The following is a 14,314-nucleotide window of genomic DNA, read 5'->3' as shown; positions in this document are numbered from 1 at the left end:
TTCCTGACTCACACTTTCTGTCAGAGATGCTCATCATTTCTGCTTTTTCGGTCAACAGATGCCCAGCATTCCGCACTCCTGATCTGGTGTGGGCAGAAGTAAGGTTTACCCAGGGCAGGCAGGGAGGCTTTGATGTCCATGGGCTGCCAGGGGAGCACGACCACTGCACTGACGAAAACCCAGAACCAGTACTGGCAGGACACATCATGGCACTGGCAGCCTCTCTCCTCTGAAGGACTCTGGAAGCCCTATCCCTCTCCTCAGCCATTCCCTGCTCTGCTCCTGCCACAGCCACCCCTCAGACTTTGCCCCTACATGCAAGGGCACACGCAGGCGTTTCACACCAACCTACGAGGAGCTGCAGGCAGGCTGCTGAGTGCCTCCATTTTGCTGGCAAGCAAAGGCAGGAGCTCTGAGAACAGCCTCAGTGATATGCAGGTGACCTCCTGGGGGACGGCCAGGCACGTGGGGGACCGTGGCCCCAGGGCTCCCCATGCCTCAAGTACTCACCCAGAGCAGTGATGGACACCGGGGTGCTCGTGTGCCGCTCCCCAACCATCTGCCACTCCCCATCCAGCGTCCGCGTCCACTCGGCCACCCGGCACTCATAGTGGCCCTCGTCCGCCTTGACGCTGTTGAAGATCTCCAGGGTGAAGGAGCCGGGCCGCACCTGCTCCACCTGGATGCCCCCGTAGCTGCTGCGCTCCGCGTAGGCGGGGCCGGGGTGCAGGGTGCCCTCCCGGTCCAGACGCACGATTTCACTGCGCCGGTTCAGCTTGTCCACCAGCTGCCAGGCGACCGACAGGCGGCTCTGGGGCCCGAAGCCCGAGCGCACGTTGCAGCCAAAGCGCAGGCTCTCTCCCTCCAAGACATTGGTGGCGTTGTTGATTATCTCCAAGGAGATGCTGGTCTCTAAGGAGAGAAACGCACACACACAGGGGAGATGATACACACTCGCCACTGCTCGGGCTGCAAGAAGGACGCTGCTGGCCAGAGACGCTTTCCACCAGGTGCAGGAGACTGCCCACGCATTTGGGTCCAGGCACGTCTTAACCTCATGCGTGACCACATCCAAAAACAGCTGGTGGGCAGCGAGCTGCTCCTGGTGACTTGTACACTCAAGGCAGGTGTAGGCCAAAGCTGGGAGAAATCTCTGCCTACGGCTCAGGAGACATTGCCGTGTCTTCTGGTCACAGGTCCGGGATGGGATCTTGGCAAAACTTGAGGGAATTTCTGTTGCTACAATAGGCACTGCGTGCCAACTGGCTCTGCCAAAAAAAAAAAAGCTTCCAGCGCCCTGTGGCTTTTTCAATTCACGTCATCCTGATCATCATCTTGCCACATCCATTCCTACCAACAGCTTTTGGGAGAAGCTCTCCCAAACTCCCACTGTTAGTGACACTATAGGTAGCTATCACTGTTTGGTAATGTTCAAAAAAAAAATCTGGTATCTTGAGCTTCCCAGAGGTGTAAGGTTTTGTGGCTGGTTTTTCAGAGATACTGAGTGCTGGTTACTCCTGCTGCCTTCCATCAGAGTTATGGACACTTAGCACCCTTAAAAAAATCATCACGTTTGTTCCTACAGCTGGTTATTTATCAAAAGCAAGAATCAAATCTGTCTGAAAGGTGGCTGGGTCTAGAAACAATACGTTTTAGAAATTTATCCAGAGCAAGATTTCTAGCTAGAGTGATTTTCAGTACCAAACAAATGAGACCAAATATTGGTAGGACAGAAAAGAAATAGAATTTCTTTTGGAGAAATGAGTAGGGGAAAAAAAAGGCTAGAGGAAAGGGCCGCATTTCCCTACAAATCTCGGAGATAGGAGGCCAGTAAAGCACGAAATCCTCTTGCAGCTACCCTCTGCTTGGTCCAAGCCCACTGCCACTCCACTGGTAGCCTGGGCAACCCATGCAAGATTCACCGTGCCATGGCCACCAGAGTTTCAAAGAGCAAAACAAGGAATGACTCAGTGGAATCTCTCCTCTCAACCTGTTATTTCTATATTTACCATGTTTATCTCTCAAATATAAATGTGATTCAAGGCAAGCCTCCAGTTGTTTTCACCAGAGCTGGCCGACACACAGTGACCAGGATGGAGCTCCATGCTGAAGAGCCCTACGGCTCAAGCACACCTGGTTTCCTCCAGTACAGCTGTCTTGCAAGACAGCTGAATCACCATAACAGCCTGCAGGAACCTAGCAGCTCCCAGGATAAACCAAGGCCAAGCTGGTCTCCCCACTATGTCTGCTGAGTACTTTACAGAGCACCCAGCTCCCCGCAGAGCAAGGCCAGGAGCGAGATGTGAGGAGCAAGTCAGAGGCTGTCACATGTACCTTCAGCTCAAGAAAGGAACTGCCAGCTTGGTGTCATTACCAGATGAGGGCATGACTCCCCACCTATAAACCCGACACATACCCCTCCTTTTCATCCCCTTCCCAAAACCAGAAATACATCTTGCCAGCTGGGATTCCAAGCCCGAACAGCATGGGAACACTTTTCCTCCCTCTCCTGTACTGCTGTGGTCTGGGCATATCACATCTTTCCCAGCTACCTGCCCAGTACAGCAATGCCCTCAGGAGGGGATGGGCACACTTCTACTTACTGAGTGGCATGACAGTGATGGGGATGTTCTTTGGCCGCTTGCTCTCCTTGTCGATGAAGTCTCCCGTCACGGTCTTCTCCCGCTCGGTCACACGGCAGTTGTACTTGCCACTGTCCTCCAGGCGCAGGCGGTAGATCTTCAGCACGAAAACGTTGTCACTTTCTTTGGCTACCTTGAGCTGACCCAGGGCCTCACGCTGGGCAAACTCGTTGTTGAGCACCGGCACGGCGTTGGGTCCCAGGCTGGCTATGAGGGAGCTGTTGAAGGCCCAGGAGATGGAGAAGTAGCGGTCAGGGACGTTCTGTGCCTCCAGGATGCAGCGGAACTCTGCCGGCTCGCCCACGATGTACATCCGCTTCTCCGTCTCCAGCCGGACGCTGAACTCCTTGTCTGGGGAGAGAGACTTGTGTCAGGATGGCAAAGCCCACCAGGACAGCCAGCACACCTCATGGCAAGGGCTCACAATTTGCTACTCCCTGCATAGCCAATAGCCCTCAGACAAGCACATCCAGAGGTAAAAAGGTTAGGTCTTTGTTTTTGCTGTGGGAGACCAGATGGGCTGTGCTCTCACTGAGCTATCCTCTTGCCCATCGAGCAAAGAGCAAGCAAAGGCTTCCTCAGTCACATTCCTGTCATCCAGGTAGCAGCTCTGGAGCATCCGGTAACACTGTTAAATTGGTCCTGGAGCCTAGTCCTACTCCCACCCTGCTCAGCCAGAGTCAAGAGGCAGAACGTTTGGGGATATCCAAGGGGAACAAAGAGCTTAGCTGGGTCTTTAGATCCTTAGCAGGAACCTGTGCTGGGGGCTAGGAGAAGAATTTTGACTTGTAAATGGACCTTGTGCGATACAAAAGCGCTTGCTGAAAATTTTAGTTTTATTCCCTGCTATATCACTCTTACCTCCTAACTTACCAAAATCCTCACTGCCCATGCTAGCACCAAGTGCTTAAGATGCACGTTTTAGCTTCTGTGCCAGCTCTAGATGCCTGACCACATCAGCAGACAGGGCCTGCCACCCAAGCCGCTTTGCTGACACTTCCCTTGGCTGCAGGCAGTGCCTGGGCCCTCCTTTGCCCTGTTTCACCCTGCCAGCAGCCCCCCAAATGGGGCATATGGCAAAGCAGTGAGGTAAATCCCAGCCACCTAACAAGGTACAGCCCTATTTTCCATCTCCTCCCACTGCCCAGCCCAGGGAGAAGAGGCAGAAGAGACACTGACCAGTGGCTTGCACATTGACGATGGCGCCCTGGGAGCGCTTGCGGGTCATGGCGTACCAAGAACCGTCTGGGTCCTGGATCCACTCCGCTGCCTCGCAGTAAAACTCGCCCTGGTCTGAGGGGTGCAGGTTGTAGATGGTGAGCTTGGAGGTGGTCTCCCCAACTTTGTCCAAGCGCACATCCCCCGTGGCCTGTCGCTGGGCGTAGGCGCTGCCGGCCCGCAGGACGAAGTCGCGGCTGAGGGAGATGATCTCGATGGGCGCCTCACTGCCGCGCTGCCGGTACCACGCGATGGAGACGTGGCTGTGCTGGGCTGTGCTCTTGGACACCTCGCACTTCAGCTCCAGGGAGTCGTGTTCCACCTTGTTCAGTGTCTGCGGGATCGCTGTCACCCGCAGCGAGTCCGGGATCACTGCAGCAGAGCAGGACACAAACAGCCCAGAGTTAGCAACGCCAAAATGCCGAGGGCAAAGGCCAAACACCTTAAGAGAGCTGGGGGAGAAGTTTCTTTTCACAGTTGCAATTAAACATTAAGAATTAGCAAGGCTGTGTTAACTCTCATTTAGCCCCTAGGAAGAAGAGAACTGTCCCCAAAGCCCTTGGCAGGAAAAGACCATGATGTGCAGCACAAACTCCAAGTGTGGTGCTTAAATTCCTGCTCAGTGGGCCCCAGCAACTGAACAAGGTTTTCCGTCACGCTGCAGAGCAGCACAGTTTATTGCATCCATTTCCCATCAAGGCCTTTTGTCACAAGGAGCCTCTCCTCCATCATGTCCCCACCATGTTCTGTGATGCCTCTCTTGCCCCCTCTCTCCTTCAGCCACTCCTCAACCTCATGGTCTTCACCCCTCCGCAGTCACTGGTTGGGCCAAGCCAAACATATTCAGTTCCTTTAATCTTCCCTTATAAAAGAGTCAGGAGACCCAATTCCCTTCTCTGTAGTTTATATTGTTTCCTCTTTTAATGACCCCCTCAGGCCAAAGGAAGGGGTTTCTGCATTCAGAGGGAACTGGCTTCTCTAAGGGCAGCAATACAATTGCATCCTGACCAGTGCTCACTCCCAGGACACAGCTACCTCAAGGCACTTGATAAAACTGCTGGCTACTTTTCCACTTGATTAACCAGAGGAAAGGAAGTACAACTGCTAAAATCAGGATGAAAACCAAAAACTGCAGGCCTCCAACCTTGCTTGGATTTAGAGAGAGGTTTTACCACCAGAAGATGAGACTTTTTAATAAAGAAGCCTTTCTAGACTTTGCTGTCTCAAGGAATATCACGTGGAAAGAAGAATGCAAACCTTCTCCCCAGCTCTGCAGGCAGTGTTAGTGAGCCTGTTAATGCCCACGGTTTTGCCACATATCAGTGGAATATAATTAACATATCTCAGTTTGGTTTCATTGACAGCTCTGGATGATTTGACAAAATTAGCTGAGCTGCCAGAAGCTGCATCTGTTTCATTCAGGCACTGCTACAGAGAGCAATGAGCTGCAGTGAAGACAACCACTGGGATTATTTATGGCAGAAAAGTCAGAATCAGAAGAGGGCAAAGAAAAAAAGGAACAAGCTGGGAGTAAATGAGAGGGAAATCTTCCCACATCCAGTCCAGATCGGAGCATTTCCTTTTACTACATGTTCACCACTCAAGTTACTGCCTGACAGGAAAAGTACCTTATAAGGCTGCTTACATGGCAGGTCATTGTCTCTGTCCCTGTCACCACCACATCTTCTCTTCTCTCCCTTCCCCTCATCCCTCCCACTGGAACCCCCATCCCCTGCTTGCTGGCAATAGTTTCTGGCCAGGATCCTTCTTACTTCACCTTTTCCCTTATCCTGACTCCCAAACAGTGGTGACAGCCACAACTAACCTTGCCAGTTCACGATGCCTACACAACAAGCTTTTAACTTCTCATTTCAAACCTTACTGAGTAATTTTCACAGATTCATGGCTCCTTTCTCTTTGCCCTCCAGCCATGGGCTCTTACAGCTTCTCCTATGTTATTTAAATAAATTAAGCCTCATCATCATCTTGCTGGAGTGACTTTCCTGAGGAGATGCTTTGAATTCAGAGCTTCTGTGCAACAGCTTATGGGGTAAAAGCAGATACCTGTGAAGGAAATGTGCCTGTCCTCTCTCCCCTGGTCTGAGAGCCCTGCATACCCCATCAGTTCCCTGTGTGCCCCCCAGCCTTGCTCAGCAGCACAGCTGCTCTCTGGGTAAGCACATGGAGCTGCTGACCCCAGGAGCCTGTCTGGTTTGCAGGACAAGCCAGGTCATGCTCCAAGAAGGGACAGGCACTTGGCCTGCCAGACAAGGAGCTGCCCACTTCCCAGGAGTAATACAATGGGAAGCCTGTCTGAAGGCTGGGTGTCAGACAAGCACTTGTCACACCATTCCCTGAGCACACGGGAGGCTAGCACAGACATCATTTTGCCAGCTGGAACCATGACTTTGTATTTCCAGGTCATAACCCAGCTGGAGGGTTAGCATCCTTTATCCCACAAAGGCAAGTTTTTGCAAAGTGCACTCCTGGAGAAAAGTCAGGAGGTGTCAGCGTGTGGTTAGCGCTGTAATTTAACTGTGGTAGCACCTGACACACTGTGCTGCATTCCTCCTGCTACTTTACTTAAAAAAGCCAACCAAGATCCTCCTGGTTACAGGAACTGGTAAGACCTTTTGGGTTGCGCAGAGCCTTCAGGCTGTTGTCTTATGTCAGCATGGCAGGGACAGATATTCAGTCAGTGCCACCTTCCTAACCAGGAGGACTTCACACTTGTTTGATAAAAGAAAGTCCAGTTTTCCAAGGATCCGGGAGGAACAAGCCAGAGCCCTGAGGTGGCTGGGACAGCAGGGAGGCTATGTGCTTCACACCAACAGTCTCATTCTTGGCCAGTGATGCACAAACAGCTGTTTTATTTACACTGTAAGATGTGCCTCAGTACTGTGTTCAGTCAGGGGGGAAGTTGATAGGAGAAGAGAAAATGCTATTCCCAAAGCACAGACCCCACTGGCCTGCACCAACAAGGGGTGACTGGGAGGAGACCTCATCAATGTATGCAAGTGTCTGAAGGGCAGGGGTCAAGGTGGTGCTGAGCAGTAGGAGGAGAGAAACATGAAGAAACACTTCTTTTCTGTGAGGATGACAAGAGCACTGAAACAGGCTGCCCAGAGAGACCATGGAGGCTCCTTCTCCGGAGATACTGAAAAGTCTTCTGAACACAATCCTGAGTAATGTGCTTTGGGGCACCCTGCTTAAGCAGGGAGACTGGACTAGACAACCTTCAGTGGTCCCTACCAATCTCACCCATTCTGTGACTCCATGTGACAAGAGAGCTACAGGGATGGAGCAGACTAGGGCTGTAAGTCACAGAGAAATAAGGGAACACCAGGATAGTGCTCACCAGGGCAGGCCAGGGCATGCAGGATGTGCATTCTTGGAAGAGAAGCTCCTCCCAAGCCAGTGACCCTGCTCAGGTGTCACAGACATCAGTTTGCATTATCAGGACACGAGTGAGTCTTAGCACAGAGCTCACCTGGGAGCTGCTGCCAGCCACCCACACTCATCCTGCAGCCACCTGCCACAGGAAACACCAGGGCTTCTGGGGACACTCTGCTAGCTGAGCTCCACTTGAAAGCAAGGACAAGCTTAGATAAGAGTCACCTCCCTGTATCAAAGGGAACAGAGCCACACCTGAATCAGAGCCAAGCGGGATGCTGCAGGACACATCCTTTTGCTCTTTCTTTCTCACCCAGCTCCTGCCTGTTTCTCCTCTCTTCTCTCATCAATGTGCCATCCAGGCAGCCTTCTCTGCACTTCTCCCAGCATCCAGCCTTGCTTCCTCCTTGTCCCCAAACACAAGTCCAGCCCTGCAGCTGTCATGACCCTCTGCAAGTGTCAACAGAACTCTCTTTATTCCAGCAATCAATGTTAGGTTTGGCAGCAAGCAGCTGGACAAGGAGAGGAGTGACTGAAAAGCAATTCCTGGCAGCAAATCTACTGTGCCATCATCCCTGAGCCAGTCACAGTTGACAGCTTTGAGCTTGTACTTACAACACTTAAGAGCAAGGAATCCAGCATTTCCTGAGTCCCCAGGCCACAGGTCACTGCAGAGGGTGCTGGATGGGCTGCTGAGCACAGGGTGTTTTGAAAACTCCTGAAGTATTTAATATAAATATTTCCACTAGAGGGTGTCAGGGACTCAGCCAGGGAGAGTCCCAGGAGGAGGAGTTCAGAGCTGCTCCCACTGGCCAGGGCAGCCCTCCTCAGAAAGCCTACACACCCAGCTCCAGTCAAACCCACCTCAAATGCACACACCTCAGTAACAACACCATCAACAAGAACTCAGTCAGCTAATTATGGCTAATTTCAGGACAAGGAGCTGGCTTGGACAGCTCCTTGTCCTGAAATTAGGACAGGCTTTCAGGACAGTCTCCCAGAAAACAGGTAGGGAGCAGAGACTGGAGTTCCCAGGTGTGCACTTGGTGCACACCTCAACACACTTTTCTCAAGCCCCAGGACAGGCTCCAGGCTTCCAGCAGCTCCCAGTGCCATGCTGAACTCTGCCCACACACACAAGGATGATCCAGGTCTCTCACCTTTCCCCAGGCTGGCTCTGGTTCATCCTTGGGTCTCCAAAACCCCAAACATCTCCAAGGGGTGGGTTATGAAAGCTTTTATGAGCCAACACAAAGCAGAGATCTACCAATGTTTTCTCTACTCCCAGGCAAGGCAGCCAACCTGCCTAAGACTCTTGTTTCCCTGCTAAGAGATCCAGGAGGAGCATCAGGCTAGGAGCCAGAGGCTGGTGAAACAATGTTGTGAAAATCACTTAGCACCACAGCAGCCTTACACTTCAGGCTCTTCAGGAGTAAAACAACTTAGATAGGCTACCCAATACAGCTGGACCATCTCAGGGCCACTGCAGAACAAGCAAAACCCAGCAATCCCTTATTCCCTTGGATTTCCTTATAGCTTTTACCCACTGATACACTTTAGAGACACTCTATGGTGCCACCCTGTGCCCCCAGCTGCCTGCTTCATGACACCTGGACAGAGCTAAGCTTACCAAGTATGAGGTGTGAACTATTTAGGAAGAACAAATACATGTATTCCTTACCCCTAAAAAGCTGTTTCTGGCTAAGACATACACCCTGGATTTTGCAGGGAATTAGTGCAAAAGATATGTTTCCATCTGCCCCATAACATCTTGTTGCCCCATAGGGATCACAGCTCAGCACCAACAAACCTTCCAAAACAAGATGTTCAAGAGGAACAGCAATGCCAGAGCTACCCTGCTGAAGCCAGAGGTGAGTACTGGAGGCACCTGAATGGCAGCGAGGGTGGGAATATCAGGAAGAGGAACACAGCACTTTGTTATTAGACTGCAAAATCTACTAACCTTTCTGTGGCCACCCATGCCATCTCAGGGAAGGAGGGAGGGTCTGCCACCAGAGACACAAGAGCAAGCTGGAAGGGCCCTGTTGTCTCCCAGTCCCTGGCAGCTCTCAGGGATCCACGTTCCTTACATCCCTCCCCCACAGCACTATTGATTCCTATTCCATACAGGATCCAGGGACGTGTGCAGGCGTGCAGTGGGAGGGAGGAGGTGCTGGTAAGGCAGGAGCAGTATCTAGATTAGCAGTGTGATCCTCTGGAGCCCTCCTGCCTGGCAATTAGCTGTACATGCTGATCCATACCTGCTGCAGCACCAGGCACTCCTCCCTGTCAGTCAGGAGCACATGCAGTGCCTTCAGCAGGGAGCAAACACACACCCTGTCACGCTGCAGAACTGATGAAGACCCTCAATGTCACCTTTGCAAGGGGGAAAAATATCTGAGCTGATCACACCACTGGTAGCATCTCTTTAGCTTGTTTTATTTTTAAGTTCCAGCTAGAAACTCTCAGGTGGCTGAAGGCAGAGGAAAGCTGTGTTTCTGTTGTTGCTGCTTGTGAGTTGTCTCCACTGCCCAAGATCCTGAGGATCAGAATTTGAGAAGTAAAACCTACCACCCCAAGAGGTATTTTTACTGTGATTGAGGGTGCAGGGTCTCTGTGCAGAACTTTACCTCTTCTCTTCCTTGCCTACCAACATATAGCCACAGGCTCTGACTACCACAGGGAAAAACAAGTATTAATAGCCTGGTTGTTTGGGGATTACCTTCCTTCAGCAAAGCCCCTTCTGCACTGAAAAATAAGGACACTTAAAGGCAGATAAAATACTAGCAATTGTTTAACTAACTAAAAAAGAAGTCATACACTTCTCTGAAATAGTAAATTCCTTTCAAGGTCCTGCAAGATTCTTTAGGCCACACTACTGCTGTGGCCTAAAGAAAAGCAGTCCAAATATACTTTTCATCTTCATGGAAGTATTTAGATCTTATTTTAAATAAGAAGTTTAACAACAAAATCACTTTCAGCTGCAACTCAATCCACAAATGGATAGTGAAGCACTGAACTCACTCTCACTCATATAACTGCAGCATCCTATGGTAAGAGCAGGAAAAAAACAATAAAAGAACACATCCCCAGGTTGCATGCTTGCAGCTCTTTTAAAAGGGCAGATTGCTACTGATTGAGCTGCTGGCAGAAGACAGGAGGGGAGCTGAAGAGTTAAGTGAGAGAGCATGGCAGTTGTTTCACAGCAGCAGTAATAAATCCTCCGATTACAATGGTATCCTTGTTGGTACATTAACAACTGCCTGCAATGATTATGCCAATAGAAATGCATCTCCCAATGCAACTGGGAGTGAGTTCAAGCAGCAAGTGAGAAAGAGCACAGGAAAAAAAAACCGAACAGAAGTAACTAATGTAGGAGAAAGGGGAGAAGAGAATCATACAGAAGATGCAAAAAGTGGAAATTAGGTCAGCTTTCTGACTCAGGGCCTGAACTTCTCTGTGCCTTTCGAGGGCTCCGTTTGTCACATGTCCAGCCCATCCGTCTGAGGCTGTGGCTGTGCTCCCTCCCAGGCAGTGGCAGAGGGTCCCACTGCACAAACTGCTCCATGTCTCCACAGTGCCCCTTGCAAGAGCTGTTTCCCGCACATCTGAGCTCTGTGAGGCCCCTCATATGTCATGGACAGAAGCCAGCACGCCCACCCCAGGCACATGGGACAGCAATGCTCTCCTGCAGCTTCCCCAGCCCCACACAAACCCACAGGGGTTGGCAGCAGGTACCCCAGGACCCTCTCAGAAACCCCCACCCTATGCACCCATGGCACATTTGCAAGGGGAGCAGACGTGCTCAGCCCCAGTTCTGGCTTGTCCTTGATGGACCTGGGAGTGTCGAAGCTTTCTGAACTTCTCACAAGTGCTTCAGCTCCAGGAAAAAGGACACCTGCCCATCCCTTTTCCCTTGGGCTTTACTCTGGGGCTCCAGCCCCACTAGCACAGCACTGTTCAGATCATTCCTTTGAGTGGATGCTCCTCCAAAAATGCTAGCCCCCTTCCCCTGACTGCTTTGGGTGCAGTGTGGCAGGTGCTGGGAGCACACTCAGGGCCCCTGCCCTCAGCTAAAGCTGCTTTTGGGAACAGCAGAAGCCAGGCTCCTGCTAACAAGCTCCTACTCCTCTAGCCACCCCTGTCCCAAAGCATCCCAAGGAGCATCTGGTTATTAGGACAGCTAATTTAGGTGGAAAAGTTCAAGCAACCTCATTAAAATTAAAAAAAAAAAAAAAAGAGGAGAAGCCAGAAAGGGGTGGCAAAAGGACAAGGCGGCACCCAGCAGTGAGAGTCATCATTTCTTCATTAAGCAAAAATTATCTGGAGCATCAGTGGAGTGAACCCTGATGACAGCAGCCCAAAGGGCAAAGACATTGAGGACAGAGAGACAGCCAAGGAGTGCCATGAGCTGGGTGTGGGCAGAGAGCACAGGATTCATCCCTGCTGCCATCTCCCAGCCAGCTCAGGGAGAAAAACCTTTATTCCCTCACATATGCACACTTTTTTTCACAATCCTGCTCTGAGAGGTAGATGCACTCTGCAGACACTGTGCAAATCAGTCTGCAAGTAAAAAATAGCCTTGAGGAGGTGGCAGAGATGACACCCAAAAGGACATGGATGTTTGCTTCTCCGCAACAAGGGAACTTGTGCTTGGTAAAAGGCTGGATGGCCCTTCTTGATTACCCAGCACTTGGCAGGAGGTGGTTCCTGGACAGGCTCTGTGGCCACAGAACCCCCAGACATGATCCAGGCACTCCATGGCACTGCCCTGCTCCCGAAGCTCTCCCAAAGGTAACACTCACACCTTGGCTCTGCTCTGGGTGATGCTGGCCCTGGGACTTGTCCCTGCCCCAGGTGCTGTGCTCAGTGACACCTGGCCAGCCTGCCAGCCCAGCCCAGCCCCACCAAGCACCCCACAGACCCCTCCAAAACAAAGCCTGGGGGAGACACCCAAGGAGGGCAGCAGCAGGCTGCAGACCACCATGTGCCACACCAGCCTCTCACCTGTGGAGGAAATAACCTCCAGCAGCAAGCCAAGGTGAGACAGACCACAAATCCCTCCTGGGCCTCCCTCCCTGCTCCACAATCTCACCTCTGTGAGGGTTTAGCTCTCCCGCTGATCCTGAGCACCAGCAGCTACTGCAGCTTAAGGCAAGCCTAAGCCACTGCAAACACGAGGGCAGAGCGCATCAGCACGCAACTCTTCCACCGAGGGTTAAGCTGATGTGTTTTACTTAACAGCACTTGTGAGCTAAGAGCAGGGATGTGGGAATTTGCTGTGGCTTAAAGCAGCACAGGGCAACCTGCTAAGCCACAGCCTCCTGGAGCCTGCAGGACACACAGGGAAAGCAGAAAAGGAGCAAACACGGAGCTGATGCAGCCCGGGCTCCTCTGAAGCTGTGCAGGCAACACTGTCTTAATGTTTTACACCTCTGAAGCTGAAGTTAAGAAATGACAGAAATAGGAAGCTTAGAAAATCCTCTTTTCTCCAATTTTTTGAGAAGCTTGATTTCATTCCACCTAGTGCACTTAGGCAGGCAATATGAACAGCTGAACAAGGAGAGTCATGTAGTATCATTTCAAAACACATCCCAGGCCACATTCCCCCCGGACTATAATGATGTTTGTGGTGCTTTATAGTCAGGTAAGTCACCCTTCTCAAAAATCAATTTTCAAGGAGGATTCATTCTCCTCTGCCTCGGCTATACAAGCAACACCAGGAGATAAGAGTGCAAGAGCTGCTTTCAGAGATTAGTGCCCCCGCTTCAAGAGCTCGGCAGAGATCACACAGGAGGTCAAGGTGTGCACGTGAGAGCTGGTTTTCCTTCACTTATTCAAAAATGAATATTTTGAGACCAGCAAGCACCTTTCTCCCATCTGCCTTTGGGCACCTAACCTGTCCCTAGAGATGCAAAGCCCATGATCACAACTTCCAATATCCCCTTCTGAACTACTCCTTAGGCTCAGCAGTGCTTCATTTTTGCCTCCAGGGCAAGACAACACAGACCAAGGCACACTTGGGAGATGGTTTTTGCAAGCAGAATCTGAGTCCATTCCCTCCAAAACCCACTTTTCTGCTGAACACACAAGAACGGAGCATTTCAACCCTCACAAGCACAGCACCAAAGAAAGCACAGAATTAGGCTTTACTCTCTATTATTACAGCCAAAATTCCTGTTCAGCCCAGGTCTGGGTCTCAAGCTCCCATGGAAAGACAAAGAGAGAACACTGGCATCTTGATGCACAGACAGGGAAGGAGAGAATCACAATCCTTCATATGCAGATTACTGAGAGACATAGGATAGTTAATAGGTAGATGAGAAGAAGTTTTGAAATCTAAGGCAAAAACCAAACCCATACAAAGACAGTGGAAAACTTTTCTTTGTCTATCAGTCCTGTTTAAAGCACAGAAATTATTTGTAACATATTATACAAACATACATCTTCACCAGACAATAACCATCTAGGAGCCACAAAGTCAGCATGAGCTGGAAGGATTTCTGGAAGCTGGAAGGAAGGGTGGTGGCTCTTTTGCATATTTCCAAGCTACTTTCTTCCAACAAGGTTTTGGCAGGTCAGAACTGTTACTCTGAAGCTGGCACCCTCATAATGAATGTAAGGCACAGTCTGGCTCTTGCAGGATGGAGTCCAAGTTCCCCAGCCACAAAGACCACCTGCTCCTCTCCTTTACTAGAAACTGAGGAAAGCAGAATTAAGATGAATAAAGCTAATTCAGCCAAACAGTTGAGAGTCTTCTGCCATCTGGTCAAGGTAGCAGAGATAAAACAAGAAAGCATCCACTTCTGCAAATCTGTTTCCTTGAAGAGTTTATTTTCTACTGTACTTCTGCAGTTTGGCCTCTTACTCACACGGCTATGGTCATCTCTCCTCTCCAAGCTTTGTCTAGTTCAGGTGGTGGTAATTTGAGGGACGGAGGATAAGTAAAAGGGAGGTGAAATGGCTCTGCTTGAAATCTTTGGGCTTTCCAGATTGCAAAAAAGTGTAACTGTGCAGCAATGAGCTAGGGAAAAGCTAATGTGGCATGTACAACCAGCTGA

General features: G+C 50.7%; 1 protein-coding gene across 3 annotated transcripts in view; it reads right to left on the bottom strand.

The window, feature by feature from the left end:
- The window catches only part of IGSF3 (immunoglobulin superfamily member 3), a 94,605-nt gene that overhangs the window by 29,973 nt on the left and 50,318 nt on the right, over window positions 1–14,314 (bottom strand). For 2 of the 3 annotated variants that reach the window (XR_007780157.1, XM_050985333.1), the window contains exons 3-5: window positions 3,822–4,232; window positions 2,604–2,993; window positions 511–912 (exon numbers count right to left, since the gene is read on the bottom strand). Coding sequence is in view for 2 of the 3 variants with exons in the window: in XM_050985333.1 (XP_050841290.1) it covers window positions 511–912; window positions 2,604–2,993; window positions 3,822–4,232 (1,203 nt within the window). In the remaining variant the exon portion in view is untranslated. The remainder of the gene's footprint in view (window positions 1–510; window positions 913–2,603; window positions 2,994–3,821; window positions 4,233–14,314) is intronic. The other variant, XM_050985414.1, reaches the window with a different exon arrangement.

The sequence above is a fragment of the Serinus canaria genome, chromosome 1 (genome assembly GCF_022539315.1).
Source record: "Serinus canaria isolate serCan28SL12 chromosome 1, serCan2020, whole genome shotgun sequence".
NCBI classification, from domain to species: Eukaryota; Metazoa; Chordata; class Aves; order Passeriformes; family Fringillidae; genus Serinus; species Serinus canaria.
The sequence above is the reverse complement of the archived record's forward strand: the minus strand, read 5'-3'. Positions and strand labels throughout refer to the sequence as shown.